The sequence below is a fragment of the Plasmodium vivax genome, chromosome 14 (genome assembly GCF_000002415.2).
Source record: "Plasmodium vivax chromosome 14, whole genome shotgun sequence".
Classification (NCBI taxonomy): Eukaryota; Apicomplexa; class Aconoidasida; order Haemosporida; family Plasmodiidae; genus Plasmodium; species Plasmodium vivax.
The window spans coordinates 2,498,962-2,521,828 of NC_009919.1; the positions used below are offsets into that span (position 1 = coordinate 2,498,962).

Consider the following 22,867-nt stretch of genomic DNA (forward strand, 5'->3'; position numbering starts at 1 on the left):
CGAAGAGAGAAAAAAAAATAAAGCTTCGCAAAGCATGACATTTTTGTATGGCACAATTTTGACAAGGGCGTAAGCGATACAAGCAGCACAAGCGGATGGCCGCAAAATAATGGCAGCATTTTTGAAGCTCCCCAGCCGTACATCCGAGTGAAAAACCAAATGGTACCAGCGTTCTTGCACGCATGAATGCAGGGCCACCCCTTTTTGATGGGAATAAGAGTGAACATCCTGAGCTCCTCGTTTGTTACTTCCCCCAGGGCGCGTCCCCTCTGTGCAGGTACTTTTATGTACACTTATCGCGCCGGCGTAATGCCCCACGTTTAAAGCGCAAAAAAAATAGGGACCTTTGGATAGGCCAGAGCAGCAATTTGCGAACGGGCTTATTCCGCAGCAGACGAGCGCGCGTCGGGTTGGGGCACACAACACATGATAGTCCCTCCCAGGCGCTGTCATGTACTGTAATGTGATGTCACCTTAGGGAGAGAAGGTATCCCCACACGTCTACGCATCTTCCCAGGGGGAGGCCGCAATAGATGCACACCTGTGTAGAGGCCAGTCACGATAAGCCCCTGCGCATGTGGGCGCATGTCTGCACATTTATGCGGCACATACGACTTTGCGCTTTGCGACATTTGCGCCGCTTAACCCCCCCCCGCTGCAGACCAAACACATGTTTAAGCATTACGAAAACGCGGTGAAGAGAATTATGAATGCCAAGTATGAAAATGAAAGCCTCGCGTCAACAGGGTCAGAGAAAAATGGCGATGAGGAAAATTCTGCATTGCTACAGAACAACGAGGCGACGGGAATGAACAAGAAGAAATCCAAAAAAACAAATAACGATAATAGGAAGTACAAATATTATGAAAACTTCTTTAACAAAAAGAGAAATAAAAAATGGAATTATTTTATGATTTTTTTTCTGGGCATATGTTTCGGCTTTGCCATTTGGCCATTCTTCATGACCATAATCACGTATAAATTATTTTACAAGGACAATTTTAACAGCTCCAATTTTAACACCAGCAACACGTCAGCGTCTTTGAAGCCTTACGGAAATGACAGAAGTAAGAAAGGGGAAAATGGCAAGGTGTCCGTAAAAGATCAGTCCCAGAAAAATTCCTCTCCCCATTTTAGACCCATCCGATTTGAAGAAATCGCCGGAATTGATGAATCAAAATTGGAACTCCTCGAAGTTGTTGACTTTATAAGGAACAGAGAAAAGTACCAAGAAATGGGCGCAAGAATGCCTAAGGGGGTTCTCCTCGTTGGCCCTCCAGGCTCAGGCAAAACTATGCTAGCTAGGGCAGTTGCCACAGAAGCAAATGTCCCATATATTTATACCTCCGGCCCAGAGTTCATCGAGATATATGTAGGCCAAGGGGCGAAGCGAATAAGACAGTTATTTGCTCACGCAAGGTCAGTTGCTCCATCGATCGTTTTTATTGACGAAATTGATGCCATAGGAGGGAAGAGAAGTTCCGGTTCTGTGAATGGCGCTGGGCAGAGAGAGCATGACCAAACGCTTAACCAGTTGTTAGTCGAAATGGATGGGTTCAGCAACAGCATCCATATTATGGTAATAGGTGCAACCAATAGGATAGATACTCTAGATAGTGCCCTACTACGGCCTGGCAGATTCGATCGAATCGTTTATGTCCCCCTACCGGATGTTAATGGGAGGAAAAGGATCCTAGAAATTTATATCAAAAAAATTAAAAGCGATTTAAAGGCAGAAGATATTGACAAGATAGCCAGATTGACTCCTGGTTTTTCAGGTGCCGACTTAGAAAATGTGGTAAATGAAGCAACAATCCTTGCCACTAGAAATAAAAAAAGTGTAGTCACCATTGGGGAGCTGTTCGAAGCTAGGGATAAAGTCTCCATGGGCCCAGAGAGAAAATCTCTAAGACAGTCCGACCATCAGAGAAGAATTACTGCCTATCATGAAGCGGGGCATGCAATCGTGGCGTATTTTCTTCAACCCAAAACGGACCCAATACATAAGGCTACCATTATCTCAAGAGGAAACGCCCTTGGGTACGTAGAACAAATCCCCGTGGATGATAGGCACAACTATTTTAAAAGCCAAATGGAAGCAAAACTAGCCGTTTGTATGGGTGGAAGAACCGCGGAAGAAATCGTTTTTGGAAAATCTGAAACGAGCAGTGGTGCTTCTAGTGATATTTCTAGAGCCACCGAAATTGCCTACAAAATGGTAACCGAGTGGGGAATGTCAGACAAGCTGGGCCCACTGAATTATAAGAAAAGAATGGGAGACGGGTATTCCTCAAACCGATTATCAGCTCAAACCATTTCCACCATTGAAGTGGAGGTGAAGGCGCTGGTCGAGAAGGGTAAAAGCTTATCCGAAGAAATTTTAAGAAGGCACAGAAAGGAACTGGACAATTTAGCCTTTGCACTGCTCGATAGGGAAACCCTATCCGGAGAGGAAATAAAAAAAATTATTGACCCAAACAACACGAGGGATTACTCCGGCAAAGTGCCTGTTCTGAGTAAGGGCTCCAAATCGGACGGTGCGGCAAGCGGCCCAGAAAATGAGAAGCGGGAGGGAAATTCCACGCGTGGGGGGGGAGGCAGCGCAAATGGGAGCCAGCCAAATGAGAGCCGCTCAAATGAGGGCCTTCCAAATGAGGGCCTTCCAAATGTGGGTCTTCCAAATGTGGGCCTTCCAAATGACCGACAGGAAGTAAAACAGGCCGATAAAGGAACCCCCGCGGAGGAACTCAAACGTGCTAGCAGCGACCATGTGCTCAAAAAGAAGGGCAAACGAGGTGAACGGGAGAAGCACGGACATGCACCCACCACAGATAATGGCAAAATCGAAATTGTGAGGAAGAGCGCCAAAAATGCCGTCAAAAAGATAAGGAAGAAATATGCTAAAGACCCCAATGTTAAGAATAAGAAAATACTGAAAGTTGTGAATGAGCATAAACCGTACGACGCGGATAGGAAGGCGGCTGGGGGAAATTTCCAAAATGAACATGGAAGAAATGGCAAAAATGGGTTAAATGGCGCAAATGATCCAAATGGCCCAAATGACCCATTGGGAAAACTGGACAAACGCAGCTACCCGAAGGGGCCCTCGCCCGACGGCGGCAATAACAACAGCGTGGTAAAAAATATGAGCGAAGTGTTGAGCAAGGAATTTGCCCCCCCCTACGAACAAAACGGCGATAACGAAAGCCCCGATTTTGTAAAAGCGAAAGAATTGACCCTTAACAATTTCAAGGAGGCCGTGGACACGTCCCACATAAAGAACGTCGGCGAAATGAAGAAGTTCAACATTTTTGAGCACAACTTGGGGAAACTCTTCCTCTTCGACATTTTTGGCAGCTAGGCTTGGGCGGTGCGTCTGCAGCGGTGTTTCTGAGTCGATGCTTCCACGCCATCTTGCCCCGTCCATTCCAACCCCCCTCTATTTTCCCCTTTTTTTTGTCCCCCCTCTGTTTGCACCAAATGGAAACAATTTTTTTAAAAGCTTAGCGTGTCCACGTACTGCTCGACCCGCAGGAGGTGCGCTCTAAGCAGCTGTCAATAATAAAAAAAAAAAAAGGCGTTTATGCGTGAACATACAAACGCACTTGCACACGAATGAATGGAGGCGCGTATACGAGAGTATATGTGCCTGTCCCTGTGCCTGTGGCTCCTGTCTACTCACATTGTGTCCTTCCAAAGCAAATTTACAGATGTGTATGTCTTATTAATTGTTTTTTTTTTTTTTTTATCCCCAACGAATTTTTAGTTTAACACAGCTCTCACCCACTTTTGAGGTTTTCTCAATTCACAATTTTATGTAAAGCTTCCCCATTCTGGTTCACCACAACGGTGTGTATTTTTTTTTTTTTAAACCTATTGAGTAGCAAATCAACGGGTGGACAGGCGAAATGGGGGAGTTCCTGCCCCTCTTCCGCTGCTTCCACGATGATGTGGAAAAATCCAGCAGGTGTGTAGTACTACCGATTGGGAGAGAACCCTCTGCTGAGTGCTCACGTAGGATGCTAGCTAGACAAAAACTGTTCGCAACTCACTTTGATGCCCCCCAAATTCGCGAATTTTCCTTTTCACCTTTCCTCTTTAAACACGTGATGTTGGGAAGATGAAGCACCCGGGGAAGGAGCAAAGCCACCCCAGCTATCTTCGCCCCCTTATTTTGTAAACCCTCCTTTTTGCTAAATAGCAGTGTGGAAAAAGGGAAAAAAATACATAAATAATTTCATAATGCGCAAAGTTTTCTCCTGTTCAGAAAAAAAATAATTTTCCCCTTTTTGTGATAATCCGCGTGTGGCAAATAAACCGTACGCGTAAATACCTCATTGGGTACGTTTCCGCTGTTCCCCCTTTTTGGATTACCCCCCACTTGTTTTTTCACGTGAAAAATGGCTAACCACGTTTTGTAGGCACAGTGCAGCGTACTCTTCTGCAGGGGCCTATCCGAAGTAGAGTGACGATAAACATATGGCGGTAAAAAAAAACGTTAAACATAAAAATGGGAGGAATTAAGCGGGGGGCATACTTGAAGACACATCCCATATGCGAACCGGCAAAATGAACTTAAATGTATGCAGCGTTATGGCTGAACATACCGTGGTAGTCCCCCCCTTGGGTGAGATGCAACTTGACGACAGTGGGTAGGAAGCTTGCAAAAAGCTGGGAGTGGAAAAGAACGAACCAGTTTTTATAAACGGTTGCCATAAGTGCATACATGTGAGCACATAAAAACCGCTTCCTCCATCATTATCCTATGTGCAGAAAAAAAGAGAATACAGTTAGGCCTTCAACCTTCCTACAAATTTGACCTTCTCCATTTGACAGTTTTTACAAGTGTAAGAATGCACCAAAGGGGGGGAAAAAAAAAAAAAAAAAAAAAAACAATTGGGAGAGGGGCATTTCCGCAGAACGCAGGAGTTCCTCTAATTTTCCATTTTTCTTTTTTTTTAAAATTATAACGATATGTAGTTACAAATAAAGCATGGCAAAAAAAAAAAAAAAAAAAAAAATCATAAAAAAGCGTTTTTATAATGAATGTAAAAATGCGTTCATTAATTTGATTCCCATTTGTGAGATAAAAAATGCTACATTTGAAAAGCGCAAAATCAGTGACTTCAGTCCTTGCGCGCGTGTTTACGTTCATGTGTTAGGCCCTACGCGAAATTTGCGCGGAAAATTGCTCCCCTCAGTAGCGTGTACGAATGCACAGTAAGGTATGTACCTTTGAATAGGCGCGTGCTAGCGTGACTCCTCTGAGGAATAAATTCCGCGCAACTTTACGAACGTCATGCCAGGCGAAAAACATTCCCGTTCTGATTATTTTTTTTTTTTTAACAGAAAAGCGCTAGCATTGTGAGTAAGAATGCAATGCGCTGAGGGAGACTGCCCCACGCGAGTTTGTACACGTAACGTTTTATATACCTTCCAAATTGCGTCACTTCTCCGCCTGAATGTAAAAGTTAAAATTTTTACCGTTCACGGGGGGAATACCAGTTCGAAGGCATATACACCCAAGGCATGCATCATTCTGGTGATGTGTGTTTCGGCACGCCAGGAGTTTGAAAATTGTTTTTGAGTACCAACATGTATGGCCATGCACACATATGTATGTACTTACCTCCGCCCGCGCTGCCCAACACGTTCGTAAGTGTGTAAAACGCAGACGAGCGGCTTGGGCCGGTGGCGGGATGCGACAATTCGTTTGCCACTAAGCGGTTTATGCATGTGTATACTATATTTGCCGGTGCACACGCGCGGGCATACTTGGAGTGCCTTGCCAAGGATGTGATTCGCACAACTGACGAAGGCGCTGCACCTTCCCCTCCCGCGACTACACACGTACACATCGATACGTTAGCGCATACGCATCCACACGCAGGTGCGCTCCGCGAGGGGATCCCAGCATGCCCGGCCGCGAGCGTGAAAACAAATGTACATTAGCCCTCACCGCAGTAAATGCCCCGTCGAGGCCTTTTCCCGTTGTAAATTATTAAAGGGAGAAGGACGCGACGAACTGCCGCGCAGAGAAAGCCTGCTATTATCCGTAGCGGTAGCAGCATCGGTAGCTTCCGTAGCATCCATCGCATCCGTCGCACCCGTAGCAGCCGGCCAAACCATGACCCCCGCGGTGGCCCGAAAATGAGAGCAAAATGGAACACAGCAACATCGTAAACGAAGTCGTTAAGCTGAAGACGGAGCTGAAAAATGCCCTGGCGGAAAATGGAGAGCTGAAAAAGAGGCACCACGAAGACACGGAAAAGCTGAACTTAGTTTCGCTGAAAAACGCCACCCTGTTGAGCGAGCTAGCGGACGAGAAGAAAATGCTGCAGATAGAGTTTAGCAACTACAAGGAGGAGTCGGTGAAGGATATAAAGAGGCTACAGGAGGAGCTAGACAAAAACGTGATTATGTTAAATTGCTTGAAGGACGAAATCCTCTTCAAGGAAGAGGAGCTGAAAAAGGCGGAAATAATTGAGAAGCTGTACAAGGAGGAGAGCCAACTGAATCAGGAAAAAGATAGGAAGATTAAAGATTTAGAAAACGTCCTAACGCGGAGGGAAGCGGGAGGAGAGGGGGAGGCACCTTCGCAGGGAGATCAACCCATTAGTGACCATCACCAAATGGAGCAAAGGAACGAAGAATTGAAGACGCTAAATAAAAAATATGAACAGCTAAAAAAAACGAACAGCGAAATTGAGAAGAAGATCTACTTCCTAAAGGAAGAAGTAGATTACTACAAAAATAATGAAAACAGTTTTATCATGCAAAATATTTTTAGTGCGGAAAATCATTTAGACGATTCGACGTGCAAAAAATATCTTCTCAAAATATCAGTCCTGTACAACGCGTTACACAAAATTGTCGTGTATGATCAGAGGAGTCTCCTCGAAAAAGACAAATTGATTTACTCCCTGGAGAAGGAAAACACCCACTTTTTGAAAAAATTCATTGCAGATGAGATGTACTGTCTGTACCTCAAAGACTGCATCAGTAAAATTAACCTCACGTACCAAATAGACCTCCACAAACAGGAGAAAAAATATATGCTCCTCAACTCAGAGTACGATGAGCTGTACAATAAGTTTTTGCAAGAAAAAAACGAAAATTGCCTCCTCAACGAACGGTATGATAAGATCATTTTCAGCCAGAAGAAAGAAATTAATAATTTGAAGAGCCATATATCGATGCAGAACAAGGACAAAGAAATTCTCACCAAATACATCGACAATTACATCACTTATATAGAAAATTCTTATGAGAAGTATTGCCTCCTCAATACAGAGTATAAAAATTTAGAAGAGCTGGTCAGAGACTTGGAGGAGAAAAACAAAAACTTGATGATTCTTGTTAATGGGATAAATGCGGACGTGGTGAAGGATCACTCCAAGGGGACCGAACTTGAGGAGGAGGACGACGACAAAGCAAAACAGAAGAGGAACACCATAACGATGGACATCGATCATATGAAGCTAATCAAAAATGACATCAAAGATAAGGACATAAAAATCATCGAATTGGAGAGCAAAAATCTGGAACTTGAAAAAACGATTGACAAACTGAACGACGAATTGGTGAAAAACAAAAAAACGGAGTACGAGGAAAGCGAGTCCTCCAAAATTAAAGACCTCTGCTTTGACTTGAAGGATATCTGCTCCAAACTAGAACTGGAAGTGAAGGAGAAAAATTACATCATAGAGGAACTCACCGAAAAGGTAACCCAGGCAGATAAAAAAAGCAAAGACAATCAAGTCATCCTAGAATTGTCCGAATTTAGAATTCAAAATTTTAATGATAATATGAAGTATTACCAACAGAAGGTGGCAGAATTGGGTGAAAAGCTCCAAAAGAAGGAAGCCGAAATTGCCATCTTTCACGAGTATAATGAACGGCTAAAGGAGGAAAAGGAGAAAATGACCTACGAGCACGTCAAGCTGGTGGAGCGCCTGGACGAACTGCAGCTCGAAAATGATCATCTGAGGAATGAAGTGATCTTCCTAAAGAAGGAGGCCTCCTCAAGTAGGAGCCACCCTGCTGGGAGGGATAAAGCTAACCTGAGTAATGACCGCCTCATCGGAGCAGCGGTGGTGGCGGATGACACCTACGCGGATGAGAAATCGACCACTCAGAACGGGGAGAGGAGCGATCACCGAAGCGACCAGCGAACCGCTCATCCAACCGCTCATCCAACCGCTCATCCAACCGCTCACCCAACCGAACAGCATCCCGAGTGCGAACCAAACGGCGGCGCCTATAAGGGCATCTTCAAATTCATGCAACCTAAGAAGAACGCCCACGAGGCGAAGGACCAACTGGGGCTAAAAGTAGCCAAACTGACCGACGAAAATCTGCTCCTCATTAAGGAAAATGAAGAAATTTTTGATAAGCTCCAGGCGGTGTCCAGCGAAAATGTGAAACTTAAAAACGAGTGCATGTACGTCAAAGCGGACGCAGAAAAGTCGCTCTTCTATCTGGAGTACGAAAAAAAGGAAAAGCTAAAATATAAATTGTTGCTGAGGCAGAAGAAACGAAAGGGGAAAGAGCTCAAGAGAACATTTAACAAAATGATGGGCACTATGAAGGACCTAATCATAAATGTAAAAAAAATTGACAAGGAAAATAAAAAAAATGATATTAACAACTCCTTCTTTATATCCTCTTCGTCCGAAAATAATTCCAATGAGGAGCTCCTCTCAGATAACGAAAACACGAATACGCAGCTGATGGTGTCTTCTGTGGGAAAGTCCAAAAAGAGTCTCAACAATACCAGTGTCGACGGGAAGCATAGCTTTTACAGCAGGTCGACCAAGGTTCCCAGAGCCTCAGAAAATGGAAACGGCGGAGGAGGAGAAAGAGAATCCCAGGGGGGGAAGACACACCGCACACATAAGAACGAGAGGAAATCCGCCAAGAGGTACATGAAAATACGAATGCACAGGTTCTCTATTTGCAGCAACTTTAAGATAAACGTGGACAAATTTAAGAAGGCGTGTAAGGAGACGGAGGACGGCGCCCTGTCCTTCCTGAAGGATACTGGCTTCTCCAACCTCCACTCGCTGGCAATTCAAACGAGAAACGCCAAAGGGCTGGACACGTTTTACTCCATCCCGAACAGCACCGACTCGAAGGTGATAAACCTACCAGATGAAGAGAAGCATAAGAAAAAGAAGAAACGGGCGAACAGTTTTTCCATATTTCAGACCGCCAAAATGATCAACGATCTTAACTACATCAGGAGGAAGTACGATTCGAAGGTGAAGGAAACGCTAACCATGCAGAAGAAACTGATGGAGAATGAGAAGGAGCTGAGCGGCACCAACATAAAGTACGAAAATCTGCTGAACGAACACGACTCACTCATTTCGCAAATTAAAGAAAGGACGGAGAAGCTAGCCAACATAGAAAAAAATTACAACCTCCTATTTGAGAAGTATAGCGAAACGCAGGACGAAATGAAGATGCACGAAAAGAAGACGCAGGAGATTTTTAACGAGTGTAACGAGTTGGTAGAATACATGAAAAAGAAGGAAAATAAAATTAAAGAATTCGATGAGCACTTGAAAAAAATGGAAATAAAATACAAGGAGGAAAGGGAAAAAAACGACATCCTCACAAAGGACAACGTTTCGCTAGACAATTTAAATGCCAAGTATAAGGAAGACGTCGAACTGTACAGGAAAAAAGTGGAGAGCATGCAGACGGAGTTGAAACTGAGGCTATCCAAAATTGAGGAGTTAGAACTAATTCAGAAGAACTCCGAAAATGAAATTTTCTACCTAAAGTCAGCCACCTACAAATATGAAATAAATTTGAAGGAGGCCCATGACGAGTTGAACAAAATCAACGACGCCACTGTGAAGCTGCGGAAGGAAGCCAGCGAAAAGGAGGCTACTCTAAACCTGTTAAAGGAGCAAATCCTAAACAGGGACTTCTTCCTCTACAGCATAAATGAGTCGCTCAAAAGGAAGGAGTACTTTTACAAAAATGTGAAGCAGAGAGTTCAGGGGTTCAACAAAACGTTCATCGAATTATGCGAAAGCTTCGAAATGAGCGAAGTGAAAAAATTCAATGAGCTGTATGAAGGCTTCGAATATAATGATGCCAGCTATAAGAAGCATGCGCTAAATTTCCAGCTGCACCATAGGGATCGATTCGCAGACACCGTGGAGGACATCGTAAAAACGGTGGACGCGCTGAGCGAATTTAACCTCAAATGTGAGGAAGAGAAAAACGACATGGCCAACCGAATGAAAGATCTGGAGAACAAACTAAAAATGAAGATGAACGAAAATAACGAGCTGTATGAGCAGTACGAGAGCAACATGAAGAGCGTCCTGCTCGAGCGAGACGAACGGGTGGAAGATTGCCTCATCCTGTCTGAAGACGTAAAAAAGAAGAATCAAGAAATACACACACTCGTCAAAGAGTTGGAAGAAAAAAACGTCGAATATAATGAAGTACACATGAAATGCACCTTCCTCACCAATGAGGTAAAAAATTTAGAAGGCGCCAAAATGCATCTGAAGGAAAAACTCAGGGAAATCGAATCCGAACAGGAAACACAAATTGAGTTCCTCAAAAAGGAAAATGATTATCTGAAGGACGACATCGCGAGCATCAAGAAGGTTATTCACAATTTGGATGAAGAAATTGAAAAGCTCAAAGGAACAGTAGATAATTTGAAACAGGAGAAATACGCCTGCGAAAAGGAGATAGACAAACTGAGGGAAATCCTCGAAGAAGAAAAAAGATTTAATGACATTTTGAAAGAAAACGAGCAAAACTTCATTCAAGAAATTAAGGAGGCACACCAGTACGCTATCCGAAAGGAGGAAGAAATTAACCTCCTAAAGTTGAACCACGAATTGGAGCAAAAAAAATACCTTGACGAAATTGATCACTTAAAAATTAAAAACAAAGAAATTCACGACTCGGTGAAAAACCAACTGAAAATGGTCTCCGATTTGGAACTACAAATGCTGGAGTATAAAGTTCTGTTGGATAAAAACACCAGCATGAAAATGCTCGTGCAAGATTTGGAAAATAAAATTGACGAGCTGATAAAGGACAATGAAAAGTTATGCATCGACCTGAAGAAAGAAAAGCTCATCAACGAAGAAAAGGAAAAAAATATCTTGGCACTAAGTGAAGACGTCAAATTGTGCGAAACGAAAATCCACGAACATGAATCGTTGCTCCTGAAATTGAAAGACGAAAAGGAGCAACTAAATGAAGAGATATTCATCCTCAATGATATTAAGAAGAGCAAAGATTCTATTATTGAAGAACTGGAGAATAATTTGAGGAAAGCCGTTTTCGGAGATGTCAAACTGAACGAAATGGAAAGGTCCCAACTGCAGCATAAGGTATTCACCGAGGAGGACCTCGGCATTATCAAAGAAAAGGAGGAAGAGCTAGATTTCAACGACTTGGTCAATTCGACCATGTGCATTTTTAACAATAACGCGAACGTAGGCGGTAGCAACAGGAACGCTGCAAACAAAATGGTCGAGCTTAAGAAGTATAGCCTCTTCTTGAAGGAAGAAAACGACGCCATCAAACAGGAGCTCAGAAAATTGAAGGACAGGTCCTCCATCGATGAAAGGAAAAACGTGGAGATGCAAAGGATAATCGAAAGGAGGGATGATATTATCAGAAAAATGAACAGCGAAATAGTTACCTATAATGACAAAATAAAAATCTTCGAGAAAGACACCAACGAGCTTAATTCCGAACTGTGCGCAGCCAACGAACTGCTCGCCCTTCGGAGCGATGAGTGCAAAGAGCTGACGATGGAGCTGTATGAGCTCACCGATGTTAAGAATAAGTTAATGGTTCGAAACGAAGTTCTGCAGAAGCAGGTCGATTTCTTCAAACAGGAGGTCGAGGAGAAGGCGGAGCTTCTCAACGACTTGGACATGAAGAAGGCCGAAAATGACACCAAGGAGAGCGAGAAAAACGCCATTATTGGCGAATACAACCGCACGTTAAACGTGTACTATAAAATTTGCTCGCACATTATTTATTATAAGAAGTACATCGAGAAGGAGCTGAGCGGGGGGGGCACAGGCGAGGGGGAGGGAAATGGCGATGCAAAGGGCGGCTACGCGGGGGTCACCCCCACTGAGGGAGTGCAGCGTAGCGCAGAGCGAAGCGTACTGCACGGCGGCCAACAGGACGACTCCCCGCTGACCCACTCGTCGCTAATTCACTCCCCGCTGCTCCACTCCCCGCCGATCCACTCGCCGCTAACCCAGAGCGAACTTGCCAACCTGAACCCCTCCGACACGAACGAAATATCCAGCTACATCAGCGAATTCCTCAAGTGCGTGCGGCTGCTCATTTTTAAAAAAAGGGTGTTCGAGTCCAAGCTGGAGAGCGCAGAGCGGAAGTACAACGACTTTAAGGAGAAGCTGAAAGAAGACAGAGATCTCATAAACGATTTGAAGAAGAGGCTCAGACAAAATGAGGAGCACCACCTGCACATGAACAGGCAAGGGAACCAAGACAGTCGAAGGTGTACCCCCCTCTGCGAAGAAACGGACTCCCTCTCGATCAACTACAAAGAGCTCAGCACAGACATAAGGAAAAGCCAAAGCAGAAATGATCAGGCTGAAAAGAAAAATATACTCCTCCTAAAATGCGAAAATGAAAAACTGAAAGGAGAAAATAAATACCTAAACGAGCAGATAAGTAGCCTCATAAACCTACAAAACAGCATGAGCGAGATGAAGAAAAGAAGCGAGTATGGAGAGAAGGAAGGAGCTCAAAATGAGTACATGTACGTGGCGGAAAACAAGTTCCTCAAATTCGAGATCGAATCAATGACCAACGAACTGAACATTGTTAAGAACAAAAATGATTATCTGAAAAAGAAGGCGGACAATTATGAAGACATAATTGACAGTTTGCAAAAAGAAATAATACACATTTTGGATAAGCAGAAGGAGTGCGATGAGGAGTACTACAAAATGGAAAGCGAGTTGGAAAAAAAAAACGAAGACATTGAAAGTTTGATGCAGAAGAGGAAAGAGGACCAACGACAAATCGAAGTGGAGTACTCGAAGAGCCTAAAATTGGAGAAGGAATTTCTCGCCCTCACAGATGACCTTTTCAAGAAGGAATCCCAACTGAAGGAGTTGGAAGAAATTGTAAAAAACCTAAAGGATGATATTAACGCACACATGGTAGAAAAGGAGGAGCTAAAAAATGCCGTAGAAAATTTGAAAACCAAATATGGCACATTTCAAAGTAAGTATAACGACCTTTATGAGATATTTGAGAAGGAGAAGCAGGGCAAATCCGAGATGGAGAAAAAGCAAGATAGTGCACTACTCACGAGGTTAAAAAATTATGACGACATTATCTCCGAACTTCTAAAGGAGAAGGAAAATTTGCTAAACAAGTATGAAGAGTTAAAGAGAGTGTATGATGAGAAACTGAAAGTGGAATCCCTGCTGCATAAAGAAATCAATGAACTAAGGAAGAGTAACGAAAAACTGACTGATCAGAATAATTCTTTGGCTGAAAATGTCAACCAGTTGGTTAAACAGAATGAGCAATACAACATCAAGTTGGTAGATTTAGATAAGGACAAATTTGACCTCTACATGAAGTACCTTAAAGTGTCGGAGGAACTGAACAACCTTTCAGCGTCCCCCCTCCGTTCGAATCACAGTGCAGCGGATAAAAACTTCGCGGAGAGTGGGCTTTCCAGCCATCCCTTGTCTAGGGGGAACCCCCCGGGAGGTGAATCGCGTGGGAAGGAGCCCCAAAAGGGAGCCACAACCAACCGGAAGAACCAAATCAACCACTTGGAAGCAGAAAATCGTGCGCTCAAGGAAAAGGTTAACGAACTGGAGCAACTGAACGGGAACATTTTCAGCGACAACAAGGTGTTAATACAAATGATTGCAGAGGCAGACAAACGGGGAAGCGACCTACAAAGTGCAGACATAGAAAATTTGAAGAATTACCAAAATTTGGTGAAAGAAAACAAACTTGAAAAGGAAGAAAATGAACATCTGAAGATAGAAAATTATAACTTGAAGAACCAAATCGATCAGTATAGCATCATGCTTAATAAAAGGAGCCAATATGAGGAAAGAAATAAGAGAGCCAAAAATTACCTCTACTACTTAAATGACAAAATCAAAGGGTTCATAGAAATCTTCAGCGAAAAGAACTTCAATTATGAATACTTCAAATCGGAGCTAAAAAAAATTAAGTCCACCAATTTGATGATTATTGAGGAAAATTTCGAAAATTTCAAGGAGGGTGGCAACTCCAGAGTGAGTACCCCAAGTAAGAACACCCTGGAGGAGGACAGCAAAAGTGTGAGCTCCAAAATAATTGTCAATTTTTTTACAGCCTATAATGATAGGAATAGAAGCAACGAAAATGACATCATCATCAACAGAGTGGAACTGAAAAAATTCTACAAGTGCATCATAAAATTGAAGGAGGATTATCAGAAGAAGTGCCTGCTGGCTGATAACCAAAAAAACCTCATTGAGGAATTGAACAAGGAGATCTTTAACTACTCCTCGCAGAATAAGAATCTCCAAAGGGATGAACTTGAAATGAAGAAAAAAGTAACCCAACTGATGAATGAAAATGCCGCCAACGTGGAGAAGTTTGCCAAACTGAATGGAAATTTAATCACCAGACTTAACGAGGAAGTCTCTAAGAACGACAAGTTAACGTCCGAACTGAACACACAGAAGGAGATAAATAAACGACAGCAGGAGGTCCAAAAGAGGATAGAAGAGACCCTACATTTTAAGCACTTCACGAGTGATAATTTGTCCAAACAGGAGGAAGAAAACAGGGAAAGAAATTTACAAAAAATTAATATCCTACTGGACGAGTATGAAGAACTGCTCAGGAACAATTCCAAGCTGCTAACGACCAGCGATAAAGTGGCTGCCGAAAATGACACCCTCAAAGAGGTCATTACCAAAATGGACAAGGAGATTAACAACCTGACGATCGAGCTGAACGAGAAGAAGGAACAGCTCAGTCAGGAAAAACGCAAAAATGAGCAACTCGCACGAAGTGTACGCAGATTGGACGGTGAGCAGGGCAAACGGGGTAGAGATACGCCCCAAAATGATGGGGAGCAATACAACGGGGAAGTCATACACAAATATGAAGCGATTATTCTCGCCATTGAAAAAAAAAACTCCCAGCTGGAGAACCACTGTGAGAGTTACCAAAAACGTAACGACGAGCTCAGCGATAAGTACGACGCTTTGCTTAAGGAGTACAACGAGCTGAAACGTTTTGTGAAAGAAAAAAAAATTGAATTTAAGTTGGCAGAGGGGGGAAGCCAAAATGATGACGAAAACGAAGGGGGGGTCTCTAAAAGTCAGGCAAGAGGCTCAGAAAAGAACACCTCAAAGGAGAGACAATCGCGCAGTGCGTTCCTCACAGCGGATGAGTTGATCGCCCTCAGCAAGCACGTAAGCGCGGTGGAGACGCTGAACAGGGACTTTCTGAAAAATGAACAACTGGAAGGGTTCATAGGTTTAATCAAACAGGACATTGGCGGCATTTTGGGGGAGGGCCCGGGGAATCGAAGCGAAATCCGTGGAGAAAACCGCAGCGAACACCGCAGTGAACACCGCAGCGAACATCGCAGCGAACATCGAAGCGAAATACCTGGCGACCTGCTCAACGGACTGCTCACCCGATTGGGCGAAAAAGAAAACGAGGTAAACAGTTACAAAGACGCCCTGGACAGCCTGCAGATGCGACTGAACGGCAAGGAGGAAATAATCAGCAATTTGAAGCATGCCTACGAAAATGAGCTGAAGCGGAAAACGGAGTTGACCAAAAGGCTGGAGGAGAAGGTGCATGAAAGTTCCCCCACAAAGCAGGCAGACATACAAAACGAACAAATGTTTTTGAAATTCCAAAACGGGTATGAAGAATTGCTGAACGAGTATAACGTCTCCCTAAATACGCTGGAAGAAACCAAGGGAAAGCTAGAACTGCTAAGGAGCGAAAAAGACAAGATGGAAAAGCTAAAACAATTAGAAATGAACGACAAAGAATTTATTATCAAAAAATTGGAACTAATAAACACCCAACTGAAGGATAAGGCAGATGAGATAAAAAAGTCACTTAGCCAAGAACTTGAAATGAAGGAAAACATCATCAAAGATAACGTAGACATGCTTGACGAGTTGAAGAATCAAGTGGACTTTTTAAAAAATGAAAAAAGTAAAAATAGCAAGTACACCGCAGAGCTAGAATTGCAGCTAGCCAATTTGAACAACGAAATGAACACACTGAATAACCTCCTCAAAGATTCGAAGGAAGAAATAAATTTGATAAATTCCGCTTTGGAAGAAAAAGAAAATGAAGTCACCGAATTGAGGAGCCAATTAGAGAGCTACCTAAAGCAAGAGGATGACACAACAGTGCAATATGAGCAGCCACACACGGGAAGCAAACGTAATAGTAGCGTCTCAGAGAAGAGGCGACAAAGCTACCCAGGAAGCAGTGAACACCTGCTGAAGGAAAACGAAATTATTAACGAATTGAAGAGGAAGAGCCAAATGCAGTCCAATCTACATTATCAAAAGTTGAACGAGCTACGGATTGATCTGAAGAACTCCTTTGTAAGTTACAATAAGCTCAAATTTGATAGTGAAAAAAAAATTGAAGATTACGAGGAAGAAGCAAATAACTTAAAATATTATATAAAAAAAATCGAAGAGGAAAATGAAAAAAAGGATAAGAAATATGCCCTAATAGAAATTGCCATCAAAGAAATGGATAAAGACTTAATCATTTTGAAAGCACAACTGGAGGAAAAGAGTCTCTACATTGTAGATCTTGAAAAGAACCTACAGCGCTATGAAACCGATCTGCGGTTCCTCGGTGAAGACGCGAAAGCAGTGCAGCACGCAATTATGACGTACGTCGAATCGGATGGAAGTGACGTTCACCACTTGACCAACGAACTCAGCACCAAGACGAAGACGAACCATTTCGCCTTCCTCAAAGATGTCATGGTGACGCTTTATCAAAAATTTATTAACGCGCAGGTGAAGCGAAAAGAACGGCGCAGTGGCAGTCATGACGGTGACGCCGCTTTGCAGAAGGAGAAGGAAATTCTAATCTTGGAAGAGAAGCTGAATGAAATCCTTTTCGAAAAAAACGGGCTGGAAAACGAGGTGCGCTTGGTTAAGCAGGAGCTAGACACGCTGCACGAGAAGAGGAGTGCCTGCGCAAAGGAGCTGAACGGGCTTATGGATGAACTGGAGAAGCGGCATGAAGAGCTCAGCCATGTGAAACAGCGAATGGGCGAATTTGAGAGGAGGGAGAAAAACCTGCACGATAGGGAAAGCGAGCAGATCAGAAATGGAGAAGAGATGGTGAGGAGGGCCAACGAGCTGGCCAGCAAAGAGGGCGAAGTGATGAGGAGGGCGAACGAGCTGGCCAGCAAAGAGAACGAAGTGGTGAAGCAGTCGAACGAACTGGCCATGAAAGAGAGCGAAGTGGTGAAGAGGGCGAACGAGCTGGCCAGCAAAGTGGAAGAGCTAAACCACGAGAAGACCCACATGGAGGAGCTGAAAAACGATCTGATGGCCAAATTCGAAAAATTGTACAACGCGCAGAATGATATCAAAATTAAGGAAACGAAATTGAAAAAAATATACGAAAAATTGAAAAACCACAACATTGTAGAATTGCTAGACATTAATAATAATGAAAGTTTTTTAAACACATCCTCGACGAATAATCTGAACAACTCTACGTCGCTAAAGAGGATAATTGAAATGGATAATCTGGAGAATGAAAATGAAAGCCTAAATTTGGACTCACTCGAGTATACCACCTACTTCAAGGAGTTTAAAAAAAGAATTAAACATTTGAAAAACGATTTAACAAATCGGGAGAAAGACATGGAGATATACAAAAAAACTCTCGAAATTGAGAAGAAGGAAAAAGAAATCTACAAAATTGAGTTAGAAAAATTGAAGGAACTTTTGCAGGTGGAACAAATGAACAGAAGAAATCTGGACGACGAATTGGAGAAATACAAAAATGAGGACTCCCATTTTTTGAAGTCCCTAAAGGAATCGGAGGAACAACTGAATGAGAAAAATAACACCATTTTGGAACTGCAACAGAAGCTGATTGAAACTTCCTACCAAATGAGCCTGATGGATAATAAGAGCAGCATTCTGCAGGAAAAAAACAGCGAAAGTGAGAAGAAAATCGAGCAACTCAGTGGCATCATCTCCAACTATGAAAAAGAAATTAACCAACTGAATAAGGAAAAGCTAAACATCACCAGAAAATCGATCGAAAAGATTATAGACGACGGGGAGGACATCAAAAAGTTGAAGGACAATTTGGAGGACGCCCATCAGGTGATGCTGCAGCTGAAGGAGAAAAACAAGCACCTCCACAGTGTGAATAATGAACTGCAACAGGCCAATAGAGACATGCGGGCAGACATCGATGTGCTCCTCTCCAACATAGAGGATATAAGCGAGGAGAAGAAACTCACCGAGCAGAGGCTCAGGCAGGGTGAAGACAGCTACGCGGAGCTCAAGCGGGCTTACGAAGAGAAGGTACAGGAGGGCGAACACATGTACCGCCTGCTTTCCCCCAAGGCGAAAAGGAAGCTGCACTTTGGGGGGAAAGCACTGGACCAAGATGAGCGCGGTGAGCGCGATGAGCGCGATGGTGACGAGGCGGGGAACGAAAGGGGAAGTCAAATCAGTGCGGAAGTGGGTGCAAACGTGGGTGGAGAGACGAACCCCCAACGACGCCGCTCACTGGGCCAGGTGGCACCCCCCGAGTTGGAAGAGAAACACGCGGAAGAGAAGCACCTGCGTGCCCTGCGCGAAAAGAACGAAGTCATCGAATCGCTGAAGGGGGAACTGGCCCACTACACCGAGGAGAACGGCAAAAAAGAAGAAGTGATAAAAGAGTACAAATCGCTGGTGGACGAAATCTCAAGCAAGGTGCACATATTTGAAGACAACCTGCAGTTCCTTGTCCGGCTGAACGATTTTGTAAACGATAACAACTGCTCATACGAGCAGGTGCTAGTCATTCTAGAGGAATCTACCCTATACAGGAAGATATTAAATAAAGTCCTCCTGGAAAATCAGTTTTACAGACACATTTGCCAAATTAAGGAATACCTGTTTGAGGTAATAAAAAAGAACGCGTCGAACACGAGGGAGACGCTAAAGTTGAGTCTGCTGAAGAGGAGGAACTCCAAGAAGGAGAGCAGTTCGAACAACTTGGGCCACCTGAGCAATTCGAACAACTTGGGCAGTTCGAACCATGGGCTGTACCTCAGCGAGAACGTGCACTCCCTCCAACAGGAGAATGACTCCCTGGTGGATAACGTGGAGTACATCCTAAGAGCAATCGACAGCGACTTTACCAATTTGGAAAATGTTTGCGACGATATTTGCCACCTACTCAAAAGGGAAGAGTGGCACAGTTTGTATAAAAAGATGAACGTCCTCGAGTTCAGCTTCAACAATGTGGTAAACAACATCGCCAACGAAATTAAAAAGGTCAGCAAGAAATGCAACGAGAAGGGAGAATTGAGGAAGAACCTCAAAGTGATGAAGAAGAAATTTAACTCGCTGTCCAACGATTTTCTAAAAAGTGTGAAGGAGATAGACAGCCTGAACGTTCTCCTTTCGAAAGAGTCCGAAAAGAACGAATTGCTGCAGGTGCAAAGCGAAGAGCTGAAGCAACTCTACGATAAGCTAAATGGAGAATATAACGACAAATTGGCAGTTATTCAGGAGCAGGAGTTCGAGGTGAAGAACTTGAGGGAGAAACTAATGGAAAGGAATGAGCACAACACGAAGGCAGAGCAAATGAACGAGTTCCTCAAAACGGACCTGACTTATCTTAATACGTCTCTCGATCAGGCGGCCCAAAATTTAAACCAACTGAACAATGAAAATGTGAAAAACAAAAGGAGGGTAATCGAATTGGCGGAGGAAAATACCTACTTGAAGAACCAAGTGGAGGATAAATCCCAAGTTATAGAGCACCTGGAAATTGACCTCGAATCGAAGAACCAAGTGATCAGTGAGCTGAAGGAGTTCAACGAGATGCTGATGAAAAAGGTTGAGGGGGGCACCTCCAACGGGGAGGACGGCCGCCCCGACGATGCCCCCAATAGGGGCAGCCCCAAGGGCAGTTCCAGCAGCGCAAAAATTGCAAGCAACAGCGGCAGGCGTGGGGACGCACCTGCGAGTAACAGCGGCAGGCATAGGGACGCACCTGCGAGTAACAGCGACAGGCGTGGGGACTCCCCTGCGAGCGACTCCTGTGAGGAAATAAACAAAAAGGAACTGCTCATCATCATCAGCAAGCTGGAAAATGATAATAACATCCTGAACGAAGAGCTGGAGATTTTTAAAAACAATTTCAACGCACTGAAGGAAAAAAAGGAGCAGCTGGAGGACGTCATCAACAGCAACGACCTGGCCCTGAACAGGAGGGAAATAGAACTGAACGATGCCATCATCGAAAAGGAGAAAATGCTGGAGGAAACCGGCAGGTACAAAACGAAGTGCATACAAATGATAGACATATGCTTTAACAAAGACTTCAGCATTGTTGACATACGGGAGAAAATTGTGGCCATCTTCGAAAATGAGGATGAAGAGATTGAAGAAATTATCAGCTGCCATAAGAGGCTGCTCTACCACAATGGGAGTATTACCCCCCGGGGGACCGAAGCGGGGGCCACGCACAGGAGGAGTAGCGCCAAGAACGGAGACAAATCACCGCAGCTGCAAGACGAAGACAGAGTGGCCATCATCGAACAAGAAAAAATCCTGCACATCGAAGAAATGAGCAAGAAGAACGAAGAGCTCATCAAAAAAAATGAAGAAATTTGGAAAATGAACAAATACATTGAAGAGCTAAACAAAGAAATTACCAACAAGAACTATATCATCATAAAGCACCAACAAGATGTGGAGGACAAAAACGACATGCTGGAGCAGAACCAGCAGTACATTCAGTTTTTGAAGGACCAACTGAAACTGCTCTGCAATAACATCGATGAGAATAACCTGTTCGACATTAACAACGTGAATTTGTCGCCCACGCTTAGGAGCTTCATCAAGAGGAAGAGCTTCAACGCGAGGTGCTCCTTCGTTGACGCGTCGGAGAGGAGGGGCGGCAGTCTCCGCGATGGGGCGAACAACCGAGAAGGGGGGAGCTTCCACCAAGGGGGGAACAGCAGTCGCCTCCACGAGGAGGCCTTCAAGCAGAGCGACCAGTTCGACCTGAGCAGGAGGAAGCGGCTGTCCGAATTGAATGGTCAGCAAATGTACAACTTTTACGATGAAAATGAAGTCAAATTGGAGGAAATGAATTTAAAAGTGGATGAACTGACGGACAAGCTGAAGGTGGCGGAGAGCCAAGTGGAAGTGCTCAAGGGGGAAAACAACGAGTTGGTGGAGAAATGCGAATTTTTGAAGAAGGAACTCAAGTACACACAGGGGACAAAACGTAATTTAATGCTCTGCGAAAGTAGGCTAAACATACTAGAAAAAGAATTGGAGGAGAAGCAAAAAAAACTCGATGCCCAAAACAAGACCGTAAACGAGTGTGTGGACATGTACGTGGAAGAAAATTCCGAAAATTTCAACAAAATTTTGGAACTCAAAAAGGATAATGAAAAGTACAAAATAGAGGTAAACATCCTCAATGAAGAAATAGCCAAACTGAAAAGCCAAGTGAGTACCTACAGAAATGACATCAAAAATATCAGCTCCACTTTAGATTTTTACAAATCCACGCACGACGAATTGGTGAATGAATTCAGCAAGGAGGAAACGACAAATGTGTATTACAAAAAGCTGTGTGAATTGCTGAAGAAGGAAAACGAACACGTGAAGGAGAATCTCCAAACGGAGGAAGAAAACAAGGAGCAGCTCATAACCAGTATGAACGAAATACGGGAACAGTTGAGCAACTGCATGAAGGAGAACTACGAAATTACGCTGGACTTGGAATTCTTCCAAATGCAAAATGGGATACTCAAGGACAGCTGCAGGTACTACAAAGAGAGGGAGGACATCCTCATCGGCAACTTAAATGACAAGGATACCAATTTGAGCGTGTTGGAAACCTTTAAAGAAGAAAACTTAAAAGAATTTATCGAAAAATTGAAAGACGAAATACACAACTTGAAGGACGCCATTTCGGAGAAGACGAAGACCATTGTCTCGTTGAAGTACCAAATAAAGGAACACCATTTTGAGAGCATCTCAAAAAAAGGAGCCCACCTGGAACATAAGAATAATGCACAAGAAATTGTCAACTTGAATAATATGGCCTACGTCCAGAGTAGCTTATTTATTTATATTAATTTATTCAAAAGCGTTCTTTTCATTATAAGTGAAATTTTGTTCTACGCCGACCCTACGAATAGCCTCTACGTAGAAATTTTAACTCTTTTGAAGCTGAAGGGGGGCAACCAAGACGCAAATGTAGAACTGGATAACATGATTAGGCATTTTCACCTCTCCAAAATGGACTGCGAACATATCTTTCAGTCCGTCCTCAAGTCGAAAAGCATCCTCAGGGAGAAGCTCCAGCTTCTCCAGCTGAAAATTTGTTAACCTTTTTTTTCTATTTTTTTTTCTATTTTTTCGTGTCTGCGCATATCGCGTGGGGGCGCGGCGGAGCGGCTTAGCGGCGTAGCGGGGGCATGCCAGTATGCTTACCCCCGCGATGGCGAATTTGTTGCCGCGCCAGCTGCGCGCAGCCCGCATTTGTGCCCTGTCAAAAATGGTTCGAAGATTGAGAAGTTTTGAAGCTTCGAAGTTTTGAAGCTTCGAAG

At 43.7% G+C, this 22,867-nt stretch overlaps 2 protein-coding genes across 2 annotated transcripts, besides 2 other annotated features; both read left to right on the forward strand.

Moving 5' to 3' along the window:
- Position 1: 1 nt before the first annotated feature.
- On the forward strand, positions 2–3,361 carry PVX_100935 (cell division protein FtsH, putative; the record flags this gene model as incomplete). Its single annotated transcript, XM_001613883.1, has 2 exons — positions 2–277; positions 662–3,361. The coding sequence occupies exon 2, from the start codon at positions 671–673 to the stop codon at positions 3,359–3,361; it is 2,691 nt and encodes an 896-aa protein (XP_001613933.1). The 5' UTR covers positions 2–277; positions 662–670.
- A 1,511-nt stretch (positions 3,362–4,872) lies between these two features.
- Positions 4,873–4,894: a microsatellite.
- Positions 4,895–5,000: 106 nt separating this feature from the next.
- Positions 5,001–5,023: a microsatellite.
- Positions 5,024–6,161: 1,138 nt separating this feature from the next.
- PVX_100940 (hypothetical protein, conserved) lies at positions 6,162–22,646 on the forward strand (the record flags this gene model as incomplete). The annotated part of the gene is made up of 1 exon (XM_001613884.1): positions 6,162–22,646. The coding sequence occupies one exon, from the start codon at positions 6,162–6,164 to the stop codon at positions 22,644–22,646; it is 16,485 nt and encodes a 5,494-aa protein (XP_001613934.1).
- Between the last annotated feature and the right edge of the window lie 221 nt (positions 22,647–22,867).